At 41.3% G+C, this 15000-nt stretch overlaps 1 protein-coding gene across 2 annotated transcripts in view; it reads left to right on the top strand.

Annotated features, from left to right (window-relative positions):
• LOC122253496 (pancreatic triacylglycerol lipase) overlaps positions 1-15000 on the top strand; it is an 18678-nt gene that overhangs the window by 1678 nt on the left and 2000 nt on the right. Inside the window, exons 2-9 of one of the 2 annotated variants that reach the window (XM_043016651.2) lie at positions 592-1205; positions 7132-7210; positions 9825-9970; positions 10543-10791; positions 12058-12182; positions 13015-13123; positions 13901-14075; positions 14625-14725. In XM_043016651.2, the coding sequence (XP_042872585.2) occupies positions 1124-1205; positions 7132-7210; positions 9825-9970; positions 10543-10791; positions 12058-12182; positions 13015-13123; positions 13901-14075; positions 14625-14725 (1066 nt within the window). In that variant the 5' untranslated portion in view covers positions 592-1123. Of the gene's footprint in view, positions 1-591; positions 1206-7101; positions 7211-9824; positions 9971-10542; positions 10792-12057; positions 12183-13014; positions 13124-13900; positions 14076-14624; positions 14726-15000 lie in introns of both variants that reach the window. The other variant, XM_043016644.2, reaches the window with a different exon arrangement.

Genomic DNA, 15000 nt, shown 5'->3' with positions numbered 1-15000 from the left:
CTGATAGGAACTCTTAGAAAAGGTAAGGCATTATTATGATTGCTGTTGGTGGTGCCATGTACTAGTATTATCGTCATTGTTATCGTTATTATTGTTATTACTCATGTTATTTTTGATATGGTTGTTGTTACAACTGATGCTAATTTTATTGTTGTTGTTTTGTTGTTGTAATGTTGATTAGTGATATGTATGTATATATATATATATATATATATATATATATATATATATATATATATACATATACATATGTGTATGTATATATATGTATATATCATCATTATCATTGATGTTATCATAAATGTTATAATGATAATAATTATTATTGTTATTATTAGTAGTATTACTATCATTATCATTACTATTGGTTTTGTTATTATTCATAGTTTTATTGTTATTATTATTCTTATCATTAAAGCTATTATCATGACAATTATTGTTGTTATTATTACTTTATTAATATCATTATTATTACTATTATTATTATTATTATTATTATTATTATTATTATTATTATGTATTGGTGCTCGTATAATCACTCGAAGAAGAGGGCTACACCCTACACTCTCTTGAACACTTATCTTCTCACAGAACGGGTTTAAGACGAAGCTGAGGAACCACTCAGGCCCGGCGAGCGAACCGGCGAGGGGGACTCATCCGCGAGAGCCAAGCCCAAGAAACGAAGGAGGAGTCTACGAGGGAAGACTATAGCACACGTCAGCGGGTTTGGGTCATGAAGCCGCGAGGAACATCCTGAAGTCGAATAATTTTTAGTTTTTTTTTTCTCTCTTTCTCTCTCTCTTTCTCCTTCGTCCTTCCTTTCTTTAACCCCTTCCCTCCCTCTCGACCAACTAATCCTCTTACTCGAATCGACGTACCTTCCCCCTCATTACTCGACCTCTTCGAGTAATTCGCTCAAGTTCGACCTATCTTTCCCCCCCTCCCTCCCTCCCTCCCTCCCCCCTTTTCCGACCGCCTAGAATAAGACACTTAACTCGACCTACCTTCACCCTATTGGACCACTGGAGATAATACACTCAGGTCGACCTACCTACCTCGTCTCCCCTCTTCGACCTCCTCCTCCTACTCCTCCCCTGCCCCTCAACCCCCCTCAACCTCCACCATGGAAGCCGGCCGTTCTCTCACCCATCGCAACATCCTCGCCGCCCTCGCTGTACTCATGGGCGTGATCATATTTCATCCGAGTAAGTATGAGTGTCCGAAGATGCGTGTCCTTGGGTGTGTCTTATTTTTTGTGCATGTTTTTTTATGTGTTTAATTTTGAGTCGTTGGTGTTTTTTGTTTTTTTTGAGTGTGTGTTTTTTGTTTTAATTAGCAGCGTTTGTATACCATACTGTCTTTCGCGTTGGTTTGTACTCGAATTTCCTTTTTTTTGTTTTTTTTTTTTGAAGGGGAGAGGGATTTTTTTCAAACCCCTTTTTTTTCATTGTCTTTGTTATTGTTATCTCACTTTCAACTCGTGTTTCCTGGCTTTGTCTCCAAGTGTCTTCTCTTATTTTGCTCTCCCTTCTGTTTCAGTTTATCTCTTTATCTCTCTCTCATCCTGTCTCTCTCTCTCGCTGACTGTGTCTATCTCTGTCCTCTCTCTCTTTCTCCCTCCCTCCCTCTCTCCCTCCCTCCCTCCCTCCCTCCCTCCCTCCCTCCCTCCCTCTTCAAAGTAGTCACGATTTTGACACAGCATTCACGCACAGCAAACTTTACACAATAAGAAGTAGAAAACAGGCTACCAGTTGAGTCAATAATCAGTACAAATCAATGATGCAACAACAAAATCCATCTAAAAAAAACAAAAAAACAAGTTCAAACTAGCACGCTTGTTGCAAGGTCCCTTTTTTTTACTTTCACTTCTTGTGTTTTGGTTCTTGTTGTCGTTAGAAGTGTGTGCAGATGCAAAGATTCATAACAGGATTGGAGGATTGTGTGTCAGCCTAATCATGTGATTGGTTACTTCATGTTGTCTGTATTTGCATTACAGGACGAGTTAAAAATGGAGAATAACATGCATAGATTTCTTTCTTTCTTTTTTTTTTCGTCTTTTGATCTGATTACCTTTTGATTAACTGATTTCTTTGCCATGATATATGTCATCTTGTGCTTTGTCCTCGTTTGTTATTAATGTCTGCCATATTAATTTCTTATTTTCATGGCTCCTCTATTTTGTCTTTGTCTTTGTCTATTTTTCTCTTTAGCTTTATGTTTTTCCCTGTATCTTTTTGTCTGTTTGTCTGTCTGCCTCTCTTTTCTCTCTCTCTCTCTCTCTCTCTCTCTCTCTCTCTCTCTCTCTCTCTCTCTCTCTCTCTCTCTCTCTCTCTCTCTCTCTCTCTCTCTCTCTCTCTTTATATATATATATATATATATATATATATATATATATATATATATATATATATATATGTATATATATATATATATATATACATATATATATTATATATATATATTTATATATATCAGTCTCAACTCCTCCCTACCACCTTCTGTCCTTTCACTATCCCTCCTCCCTCTTTTTCTCTCACCATCTACCCATCTCTTCCCTCCTTCCCTCCCTCCCACATTCACTCCCACTCCTTCCTTCTCTCCTCCTCCCACTCCCTTTCAGACACACACCTGCTGAAGTCATTAAGGAAAGAGCTCACCATACCCGTCAGGCTCTTCGCATCACCATAATTTCTTGGCCAGTGTCAACCACTGCCACCCCCCCTCCCCTCCCCCCACCCGTCCCGTGACAACTACCTCACGCCACGTGAAAGAATGTACGCATACTCAAGCATACTCTCGTAGGTGAACACACATGCAGACACAAAGGCACACACACATACAGGCACGCACATGCACACAGGAACACATACACAGGCACAGACATATACTGTCACACACATACATACAGGCACAGACATACAGGCACAGGCACATACAGTTACACATACACACAGGCACACTCACATACAGGCACACACACATACAGATACACACATATACACACACACACACACACACACACACACACACACACACACACACACACACACACACACACACACACACACACACACACACACACACACACACACACACACACACACACACACACACACACACACACACACACACACACACACACACACACACACACACACACACACACACACACACACACACACATATACATATACATTTACATATACATATACAGTACATTTACATATACATACATATATATATATATATATATATATATATATATATATATATATATATATATATATATATATGTATATATGTATGTAGATGTCTGCGTGTGCGTGTGCGTTTGCGTGTATCTATACATATATAAACAAACCCCACCATGAAACCCAACAGCAATAAACCAAAGAAGGAAACACTTACGTAAGGACACGCGCTTTGGCAAACACATCCGAGACGCAGTTAAGTTTGAGGACCCGAGAGGAATGATAGAATGCCAATAAGTAGAAAAAGGACGATATATATATATATATATATATATATATATATATATATATATATATATATATATATATATATAAACACACACATGTATATATATTTTTTTTTCTCTCTCTCTTCGCGATAGTTGGGGTGATAATGCGTTTAATGTTGATGGTAATTGCGCTAATTTATGATAATGATAGTGAGGTAATGTGTTAATTATATTATTGACGTTATTATTATTTGGCATTGTCGCTTTTTTAGCTTTATGTTTACATCGTTATCAGCCATGTTTCATTATCATTTTCATTATAACTTTATCATTATATTGATTCACTTTATATATATATATATATATATATATATATATATATATATATATATATATATATGTGTGTGTGTGTGTGTGTGTGTGTGTGTGTGTGTGTGTGTGTGTGTGTGTGTGTGTGTGTGTGTGTGTGTGTATGTATGTATGTATGTATTTTTTTTTTTTTTAACCACGTCTGAAAGGCATCACCCACATAATACGATGGTTTATAAACATCAAAGTTTTTACCAGTACAGGAAAAAAATACCATACCCAAGCATACATACATACAGTCAAAGAAACCATACACGCAGACATACTTACATACGTACGGACCATGGACACCATACCAAGTGAATATGCATTACTATTTGTGTGATGCATGGAAGCAAGAGGAAATTCTAGAGCAGAGGAAGAGAGATGCTCAAGCACAAGAATTCCTGACGAGTGTGTTTATTTTGCTAAGTGTCTGTGTGTCTATTCGTTGAGTGCTTTTATTTTTATATATGCGCAAACACACACACGCACACACACACACACACACACACACACACACACACACACACACACACACACACACACACACACACACACACACACACACACACACACACACACACACGCACACACACACACACACACACACACACACACACACACATATATATATATATATATATATATATATATATATATATATATATATATATATATAGAGAGAGAGAGAGAGAGAGAGAGAGAGAGAGAGAGAGAGAGAGAGAGAGAAAGAAATAAAGAACAAGAGAAAGAGAAATAAAAAGAAAGAGACAGAGAGAAAAGACAAAGAGAGACCAAGAGAGAGGGAGGGTGTGCAGACAGACAGACAGTCAGACAGATAGATAGGTCGATCTGTGTCTTTAAATGTCTGCCTGTCACTCCTATACAGACACATTAGCACATACACTTACACACCTTTGCTTGGGTGTTACCATGCGTGTGTACTTATGTATATTTACGAATATGTATGTTCATGTAGATATACACGGATGGGTGGATGGATGTATATGTACATATATCTTTATATATACTGTATATTTGTATATATGACGGTGCATGACGGCTATTGGGACTTCAACTTTAAACGTTTGTTCTCTGTAAAGGACAGAGATAAGGAAGGGGAGGGAAGTGACATACACCGTGAACCCTTAAGGCATTTCTCTCTTGCACTGCCGCTTTAACTCTCTCTGTCTATCGAGATATAATATATATATATATATATATATATATATATATATATATATATATGTAGAGAGAGAGAGATAGAGATATTGCACACACACACACACACACACACACACACACACACACATACAAACACACATACACATGCACATATCCACATATACACACATATACACATACACACCAACATGTACACATACTCACAGGACACAATTCATAACGAGAGGAAGTATGGTGGCGCAATTACCAACCTTCCCGAAGCGTACCATAATATCCCTTGGTTCGATGACCTAAATTCCCCAACCAAACATCTTGCATCCAAGACTGCTATTGATCGCGTGTTTGCCTTTCCACAAGGACATCAGGAGGCTTTAAAAGTACGACATTACGATACCAGCAACTGGACATCAAGTCGGCGAGACAAAGTTGGCAGCCCTGCGATGATGGCGGCAATAGAATTCCGTTAAAAAACATTCCGAAAAGTCATGATCTGATCTACTAGTCATGCTAGTGCTGTAAGATATCTTCTCTATAACTATGCGTTTTTCTTTTAGTTTTTTTTAAGCATGAATCTATGATGATGACAATAGACTAAAAGCGGAACATGAGGAGTGGACATCACAGTTGTCGGAAACCTAGAGGATTGATTGATGAGGAAATAGGAGAAAAAAAAATAATGTAATTATTTTTCACAATATAGTTATTCGATTAGTAGCAATTTTTTTTTCTTTTAGTGTTGAAAGATTTTTTTTTGTTGTGATGAATGCTATACGATAATATATTTTCTGAATTATAGAAGAAAAATTCCATTCATGATTCGATTACGAAGATCGAATATTGCACATGAGAGAAAGAGTGAGAGTGAGTAAGGAGGGAGCAAAAGAGAAAGAGGCAGACAGAGACAGAAGGGAATAGGTAACGAGAGAGGGTGGGAGAAGTAGGGAGGGGGCAAGAGAGAGAAAGGAGGAAATAGGGAAGGAGCGAAAGAGAGAAAGAGAGGCACTAGAGAGCTGAGACAAAGACGTGGAAGGAGAGAAAGAGGAAAAAAAATACATGAGGCTGTGTTAGGGTAAACATTAACTCGACTACAATTTGCATTTTACATCATGCGACGTGAAGAGGCCTTGCCATGTTGCACTAGAACAAGTGGCTTAAAAACTCGTTCTTAAACGTCAAAATTAATACGTATATCTTTTTTTTGCTTTTTTTAATATTACTATGATTACTTAGGTTATTATATTTATTACTATTATCTGTTATTATCTACGTTACTATTTTTGTCCGTTTGTAACAATTATTTTTTGAAACTACTCTCAGAAAATCAGACATTTGTCAGACCTGAGTTGAGAGAAGACAATTTCTTCATTCTCTTTGTTATCCTTATTTTTGGTCTTCGTATTAATCTTATTCTATTTTCTGCTCTTATTCTTATTTTTATCTTATTGTGTGTATTTGTGTGCGTGTATGTAATTTGTGATATGGAAATAACCGAAGACGTTTATCACTACACTTAGAAGATGTGGTCACGAGTTAAGTGTGGAAACTAATCCTTTAACTTCAGATAAGTTCATGGAATGGAATTTCTTAAGAAAAAAAAAAAAAAAAAAAACGAAATGAGTACTTTACCCTTTTATATTATGTATATAAATCCTCTGCTGCATCCAGACATTTTATCCGAGTGTCATTTGTACAGTAAACAGATGACATGTTCCTCGCTGTGGAGTTTTTGCGTTTATATTTTCACCGTACTGAGTTTTCTTTTTCCTTTTTCCCTGTTCCTCTTTTTCTTACTCCTCTCTCCTCCCTATACCCCCCCCCCACTCTCTTTCTCTCTCTCTCTCTATCTATCTCTTCTCTTCTCCTCCTCCTCCTCCTCCACCTCCTCCTTTCCTCCTCCTCCTCCTCTTCCTCCTCCTCCTCCTCCTCCTTTTCCTCTTCACCCCCTTCTCTCCCTTCCTCCTTCCCCCTTTCTCCCACTCCTTCTCACATCCATTTACCCCTTCGTCTGCTTCTTGCCACAGGCCCCCCCAAAAAAGTGACCTGTTCTCTCCCCCATTTCCCGCCAAACCTAGATATAGCGTTACAGTTTCCCCGCCTCGTTTCAGCCTGTGTTAAGGTGCTGTGTTCCACCGCAGGTCTGCTCCACCTCCTGGTGAGGAGCGAGGAAGCAGCGGAGCCCATGAACTACGTCCGGAACTTCTTCCTTTGGACGAGGTGAGTTCGTGCTCTGGGGCTGCGACACGTGAGGTTGTCTTCGTCTGCTCACAGCTGGGGAGGACGCTGGGGGCTTCCGTTGAGGATTGTTATTGTTGTTGTTTTGGTGGTGATGATGATGATGATAGTGATTATGATAGTATTTATTGTGATTGTTATTGTGATGAGGATGTTGATTTTGATGATGGATATTATCATTACTACTAGTACTATTATCATCACCATCATCACTATTACTATGATTATTATTATTATTATCATCATCATTATTATTATCTATGTTATGATTATTATCGTACTTGTTGCTGTTATGGTAATTATTTTCACTGTCATTATTATCTTTGTTACTGTTTTGCTTACGAACTACCATTGAAAGTTGCATCATATTAAGTGTTGCTCAGTCTCCACTAAGCAATTTGTGATTTCATGCATGAATAATGCAATTGATTGAAATGACTATCTTGCATTTGAAAGTTGATATGCCGATTGCAGTAATATCTGTTTGCTTGTCCTAATACATGCTTTATTTAACCGACCATAGGCCGAGCTAATTACTTCAGCTTGTGTTGTTGCTGTTATTATTGTTATTTTTTATTGTTATTAGTGTTCTTGTTGCTATTGTTATTATGATGATAATGATAATAATGATGATAATGATAACAGCAATAATGATAATGATAATGATAGTAATACTTATTATTATCATCATTATCATGATTATGATAATAAATGTAATTATTTTATCATCATTATTTTTATCATTATGATTATCATTATTAACTCTTGCAAGGTTGTTAGACATGACAAGACTTTCTAATTACCTTGGTCATTAGCATTATCTTTATTATCATCATTACTATTATTTACAGTATCGTTATTATGTTTGTATTCTTATCGTTATTATTGTTGATTTTTTTATTGCTGTCATTATACTTTTAGTATCATCATTATCCTTATTATTATCATTATTATTATCGTTGGATTGTTATTCTTAGTATTTATGTTATTATTATTATTACTATTACTATTATTATCATTATCATTATCATTAGTGATGGTTGTTGATTATATTATCATCATAGTTATTATTGCAACTCTCGTTGATTTTCTCAAATCAGTTGACAGACGAGAAGCAGATACAGAGACAGACAGGGAGGCGGTCAGGCAGACAGGGAGGCGGTCAGGCAGACAGGGAGGCGGTCAGGCAGACAGGGAGGCGGTCAGGCAGACAGGGAGGCGGTCAGGCAGACAGGGAGGCGGTCAGGCAGACAGGGAGGCGGTCAGGCAGACAGGGAGGCGGTCAGGCAGACTGGGAGGCGGTCAGGCAGACAGGGAGGCGGTCAGGCAGACAGGGAGGCGGTCAGGCAGACAGGGAGGCGGTCAGGCAGACAGGGAGGCGGTCAGGCAGACTGGGAGGCGACCGGTCAGGCAGACAGGGAGGCGGTCAGGCAGACAGGGAGGCGGTCAGGCAGACAGGGAGGCGGTCAGGCAGGTAAGCAGACATACATACATTCATACAGACAGGCAGACATATATATATATATATATATATATATATATATATATATATATATATACACATACACATATATATATATACATATATACATACATACATATCTGTTATTATTCAACTTGCGATGTTGAGGGAAATAAATTTTACAGGAATCGAACGTAAAAACAACAAGAGTAATAACAAGGAAGAGGGATAACGTTGAATAAAGCATGTACAGGAAAATATAGTTACTAACAACACAACAAATATGCATGAAAACATGAAACAATAATGGAATAACAATCTTGGTTAATTTGCTTGTTTTTTTTTTCTTATCTCCTTTCGTCCCTCCTTCTCCTCCTCATCCTCTTATTTTTCCTCGTTTTTTTTTTCTTTTCGTCTTACGTTTTCTTACGTCTTTGTCATCATCGTTATCATTCTCGTCTTTCTCTTCCCCTTTTCCTTTTCAATCTTTGTTCGTTTTATTCTTTTTATTTTCCTTCACTTTTTTTATCCTCTTTCTCCTTCAAATTTTTCTTGTCTTTTCTTCCTCCTGTTTTTGCTCTTCCTCTACCTCTTTCTCCTCCTCCTCCCTTTATTTCTACTTCTCCTCTTCCTCTTCCTCCTTCTTCTTCTTCTTCTTTTTCTTCCTCTCCTCCTCCTCCTCCTACTTCTTTTTCTTTTCCTCCTCCTCCTTTCCCACTCTCCCCCTACTCCTTCTTCTAACTCCTACCCCCTTCTTCCATCTCTCCCCCTCTCCCTTCCTCCCATTTCCGACTCTCCTCCCCTACTCCCATCTTTCCCCCTCTTTTTCCTCCCTTTCCCCCTACCCCCTTCCCCACCCTCTTCTTCCTCCTTCTCTCCCCCTACCCCTTCCCTTTTCTTATCTCCCCACCACACTTCCTCTCTCTCTCTTCCTACCCCTTCCCTCTCTCCTCTTTCTCCCCCTTCCACCTCTACCTCCTATCTCCCTCCCACCTCCTCTTCCCTCCCCCCACCTCCTCTACCCTCCCCTGCCCTTCCCCCTCCCCCTCCCCCTCCCTCCCACCTCCTCTTCCACTCCCCTCTCCCACCTCCCCTTTCCCCCACTCCACCCCACCCACACCCCTCCCCCTGCAGGAGGAAGAACATCGTACCCGAAGAGATCAAAGTGGGTTCGGTGACCTCCCTGGCGGCCACGTCCTTCTACCCGAGCAAGACCTACGTCATCGCCCACGGGTTCTTGGGCAGCGGGACTGATGACTGGATTATCGACATGAAGAACGGTAGGTTGGATGGGATGGGTCACTCTAATTACACTCGTTTGACTCGTTCTCCCTTGCTAATTACATTCACTTGGCTCGTTTTTCTTTGCGAAATCGAATTACTTCTTCTATTCGTTTACTCTCTCTCTCTCTCACGAACTAACATCATGTATTTATTCATTCTGTCAAACAAGCTGATTGGTTTGCTCATTTTCCCTCACGAAGTACATTCACTGACTCATTCTTCCTCACAAACTACATTCATTGATTCATTATCCCTCACAAACGACCTCACATTGACTCATTTCCCCTCACAAACCTCTCATTGACTCATTTCCCCTCACAAACCTCTCATTGACTCATTCTCCCTCACAAACGACCCCTTACGGACTCATTCTCCACAGACGACCTCTCATTGACTCATTCTCCCTCACAAACGACCTCACATTGACCCATTCTCCCTCACAAACGACCCCTTACTATCTCATTCTCCCTCACAAACCACCTCCCACCACCCCAATCTCCCTCACAACCTCCGTCTCCCCTCACTTCCACCCACTCACCCCCTCACTCCCTCCCCTCTCGCCCCGCAGCCCTCCTGAACCACGAGGACTGCAACGTCATCGCCGCCAACTGGGACTCGGGCACCACCACCCTCGGCTACTACGTGGTGCAAGGGCGCGTTCCGCAGGTCGGGGAGGACATCGGCCGCCTCATCAACTTCCTCCTGCACGCCACGGCCCTCACGAAGCAGCAGATCCACCTCATCGGGCACTCGCTGGGGGCGCACGCCGTCGGCTTCGCTGGCAAGAACCTCAACGGGACGCTGCCTCGGATCACAGGTGGGTGGGAGGGGAGGGGTCTTGGTGGGTGGGGGGCGTCTAGGGGAAGGAGGAGGGGGGAGGAGGAGTCTAGGGGCGGGGAGGGGTCTTGGTGGGGTGGGGGGGGCGTCTAGGGGAAGGAGGAGGGGGGAGGAGGAGTCTAGGGGAGGGGAGGGGTCTTGGTGGGGTGGGGGGCGTCTAGGGGAAGGAGGAGGGGGGAGGAGGAGTCTAGGGGAGGGGAGGGGTCTTGGTGAGTGGGGGGCGTCTAGGGGAAGGAGGAGGGGGGAGGAGGAGTCTAGGGGAGGGGAGGGGTCTTGGTGGGTGGGGGGCGTCTAGGGGAAGGAGGAGGGGGGAGGAGGAGTCTAGGGGAGGGGAGAGGGGTCGGGGGACTTGAAGGGAGGGGTTTAAGGGGAGGGGGATAAAGATGATAGTAATAGTAATGATAATTGAAATGATAATGATGATAATAATAAGAATAATAGTAATATTAATAGCAATAAGATTAATAATGATAATAGTAATGATTATAATGATAATAATAGTGATAATGAATATAATGATGATAATTATTGTCAAATATTATGATAATTTCGTGACAGAAACCCCATTAGAGCACAACAGACCACATATCCTAGTAGTGGACAAACGAACAAAGATATAATATACATAGATATTACGTGCCCATTTGATACCCGGATAAAGACAAAGGAGAATGAAAAGATACAAAACTGCAATGATTTGGGATAAGACATTTTAAAAGTATGGTGAGATGAGATGAAGAAAGTTGCTGTTGCACTAAAGATCGTTGGAGCATTGAAATGTGTTACCGAAAATTTGGAAAGGAAACCGAAGGAAATAGGTTTTAATCTGGCCGTTGAGCCAATAGAAAAAAAAACATGTCTACGTATTTTCAGGAAGGTGATGAATATGAACTAGAAAAATGGATGAATAACTGCTTGTTATCTTAGGTAACTTGTTAGGGCCCGATAATAAGCATTCGCTACCAGCAATTGACAACTATAATGACATAATGGCAATGATAATGATTATAATAATGACAGTAGCAATACTTATTATAGTGATAATAATGACAATAACAATGAGAATGAGAATGATCATAATAATGAATGTTATGATAATTATGATATTAATAATCTCCCAACCACCAGATTATGTAATCATTCATTCATTCGTCTTGGGATCTCTCACAGTCAGAAAGGATTTTCAGTTTAAGAAAAAGAAATAAAGAAAAAAAAAAAAACTGATAACCCCCTTCTTTTGTTTTAGGGCTGGATCCCGCGGGTCTCATGTACCACACAGCTGATCGGTCTCAGAGGCTGGATAAGAACGACGCTTCATTTGTCGACGTCATCCACACCCACGGCTGCACGACTATCCTTAATCAGTGGTCGGTGAGTAGTTCGGTTGTAGTCTAGGGGAGGGAGGTGGGGGGGCGGTTATGTTTTTTTTAATGTTTTTTGGGGGATGCTTTTCTTTTTGTTTATTTTTGTTTTCTGTCTGTCTCTCTCTCTCTCTCTCTCTCTCTCTCTCTCTCTCTCTCTCTCTCTCTCTCTCTCTCTCTCTCTCTCTCTCTCTCTCTCTCTTTCTTTCTCTCTCTCTCTTCCTCTTTTTCTCTTTCTCTCTTTCTTTATCTCTCTCTTTCTCTCCTCTCCCTCCCTCCATTCCTGGCCCCTCATACATCTCCCTCCGTCCTCCCTCATATCTCCCTCCCTTCCTTCTTTACTTCTTTCCATTCTCCCTTATTTCCTCCCCCCCCATCCCTCCCTCACTCCCTTTTTCCTACCCACCCACCCACCCAACCCCCCTCGCTCCCACCCTCCCTCCCTTTTTCCCACCCACCCAACCCCTCCCCCTCCCTCCCTCCCCTTTTTTCCAACCTCCCTCCCTCCCCTTTTTTCCAACCTCCCTCCCTCCCTCCCTCCCTTTTTCCCACCCACCCAACCCCTCTCCCTCCCTCCCTCCCTTTTTCCCAACCTCCCTCCCTCCCTCCCTCCCTTTTTCCCAACCTCCCTCCCTCCCTCCCTCCCTTTTTCTCACCCACCCTCCCTCCCTCCCTCCCTCCCTTTTTCCCACCCTCCCTCCCTCCCTCCCTCCCTCCCTTTTTCTCACCCAACCTCCCTCCCTCCCTCCCTCCCTCCCTCCCTCCCTCCCTCCCTCCCTCCACCGACACATCACCTCCTCCTTGAGACTCAAGAGCGGCTCTCTCTCTCCCTCCCTCCGCAGGACTGCTACGGGATCGACGAGAACATCGGAGACGCCGACTTCTGGCCGAACGGGGGGGAGCGGCAGCCGATGTGCAAGGAGGGGGGCGATGGCCACCAGATGGTCAGGGGTGAGTCGAGGTTTATCCCTGGACTGAGATACAGGGCCTGAGATACAGGGGCGAACGCTTGCAAGCACGGATATACGGAGGCGCACTCGCGCATATTCAGATATACTCGCACACTCACATTCATATTCATATTCACACACACGCACACGCACACGCACACGCACACGCACACGCACACGCACACACGCACTCACACACATTTATGTATATATATATATATATATATATATATATATATATATATATATATATCTATGTATGTATGTATGTATGTATGTATGTATGTATGTATATGCATGCATGCACACACACACACACACACACACACACACACACACACACACACACACACACACACACACACACACACACACACACACACACACACACACACACACACACACACACACACACACACACAAACACACACACACACACTCCAACCTCACACACACACACACACACACACACACACACACACACACACACACACACACACAGACCACACCACATCTACACATATACATATATATGAATATACAACGATATATTCTATATATATATATAATATTATATACCAAACGTAATGTATAAATATCTAATATTCTAATACTCTCTCTCTCTCTCTCTCTCTCTCTCTCTCTCTCTCTCTCTCTCTCTCTCTCTCTCTCTCTCTCTCTCTCTCTCTCCCTCCCTCCCTCCCTCCCTCCCTCCCTCTCTCTCGCTTTTTCTCTATCTCTCCTTTTTTTAAATTCAATTGTTTCTTTTTGCCACCAGAGGGCAGCAGCTGCGACCACGGAATAGCATATGTCCTGTACACGGAGTCCATTCAATATTCGACTTCCACCACCCGGTTCCTCGCCCGCCCGTGCCATTCTTGGAAGTACTACAACAACGGGTCGTGTCCCTGCGGCGATACGGCTCAGTACATGGGATTCAATGTCAACCCGAGGTAAAGGGGGATTAGAAGGGGTGGGGGTGGGGGGGGGGAGGGTTCTAGGCTCTGTTGGGTGGCTGGGTGGAAGTTGAATTTTTTTTACGTGTTTATATATATATATATATATATATATATATATATATATATATATATATATATATATATATAGTGGTAAAAAAGGAGAAACGGGAATAATAGGAGGAAAAATATGTTGTACAGTTTATAATTCATGGTTATTTTTACGTATTTCTTTACATTTTTTCTGGAGAAGGACCAGGAAAAAAAGAGGAAAATGACAATATTAGAGGAAAAAAACATGTTCTAGACACTGATGGTATATCTAGGTTAAATCAATTATTATATTATTATTATCATTATTATTATTATTATTATTATTATTATTATTTTGCATATTTACATTTTCTGAAGGAGGTATAGGAAAATATAAAGAAAAAAAAATGTTTTTGACACTGATGGATAACTAGATGCAATTCGATAATTTATGTTCTATTTTTGACCTGCTTTGACCTATTTAAATGTATATATTTTTTCGTATTTCTGTAGGTTGGGAGGACTGTTCTTCCTCAACACGAGCATGACGTCACCCTACGCTCTGCTTGACTTGCACTGCTCACCGGCTCACTTTTCATTCTTGCAAATCATCGGTAAGTTTGTTCGGTGTGTGTGTGTGAGAGAGGGAGAGAGGAAGAGAGAGAGGGAAAAGGGGAGAAAGGGAGAGAGAGAAAGAGAGAGAGAGAGGGAGAAACGGAGGGAGAGAGAGAGAGGGAGAGTGATATTAAGTATAACACAGAAATAAACTCTATTTTATATTATATATATATATATGTGTGTGTGTGTGTGTGTGTGTGTGTGTGTGTGTGTGTGTGTGTGTGTGTGTGTGTGTGTGTGTGTGTGTACACACATATATATATCATCCCAA

The sequence above is a fragment of the Penaeus japonicus genome, unplaced genomic scaffold (genome assembly GCF_977035675.1).
Source record: "Penaeus japonicus unplaced genomic scaffold, GWHDUDI00000001_assembly GWHDUDI00000021, whole genome shotgun sequence".
In the NCBI taxonomy this organism is placed as follows: Eukaryota; Metazoa; Arthropoda; class Malacostraca; order Decapoda; family Penaeidae; genus Penaeus; species Penaeus japonicus.
This window is presented reverse-complemented; position numbering and strand designations above follow the sequence as displayed.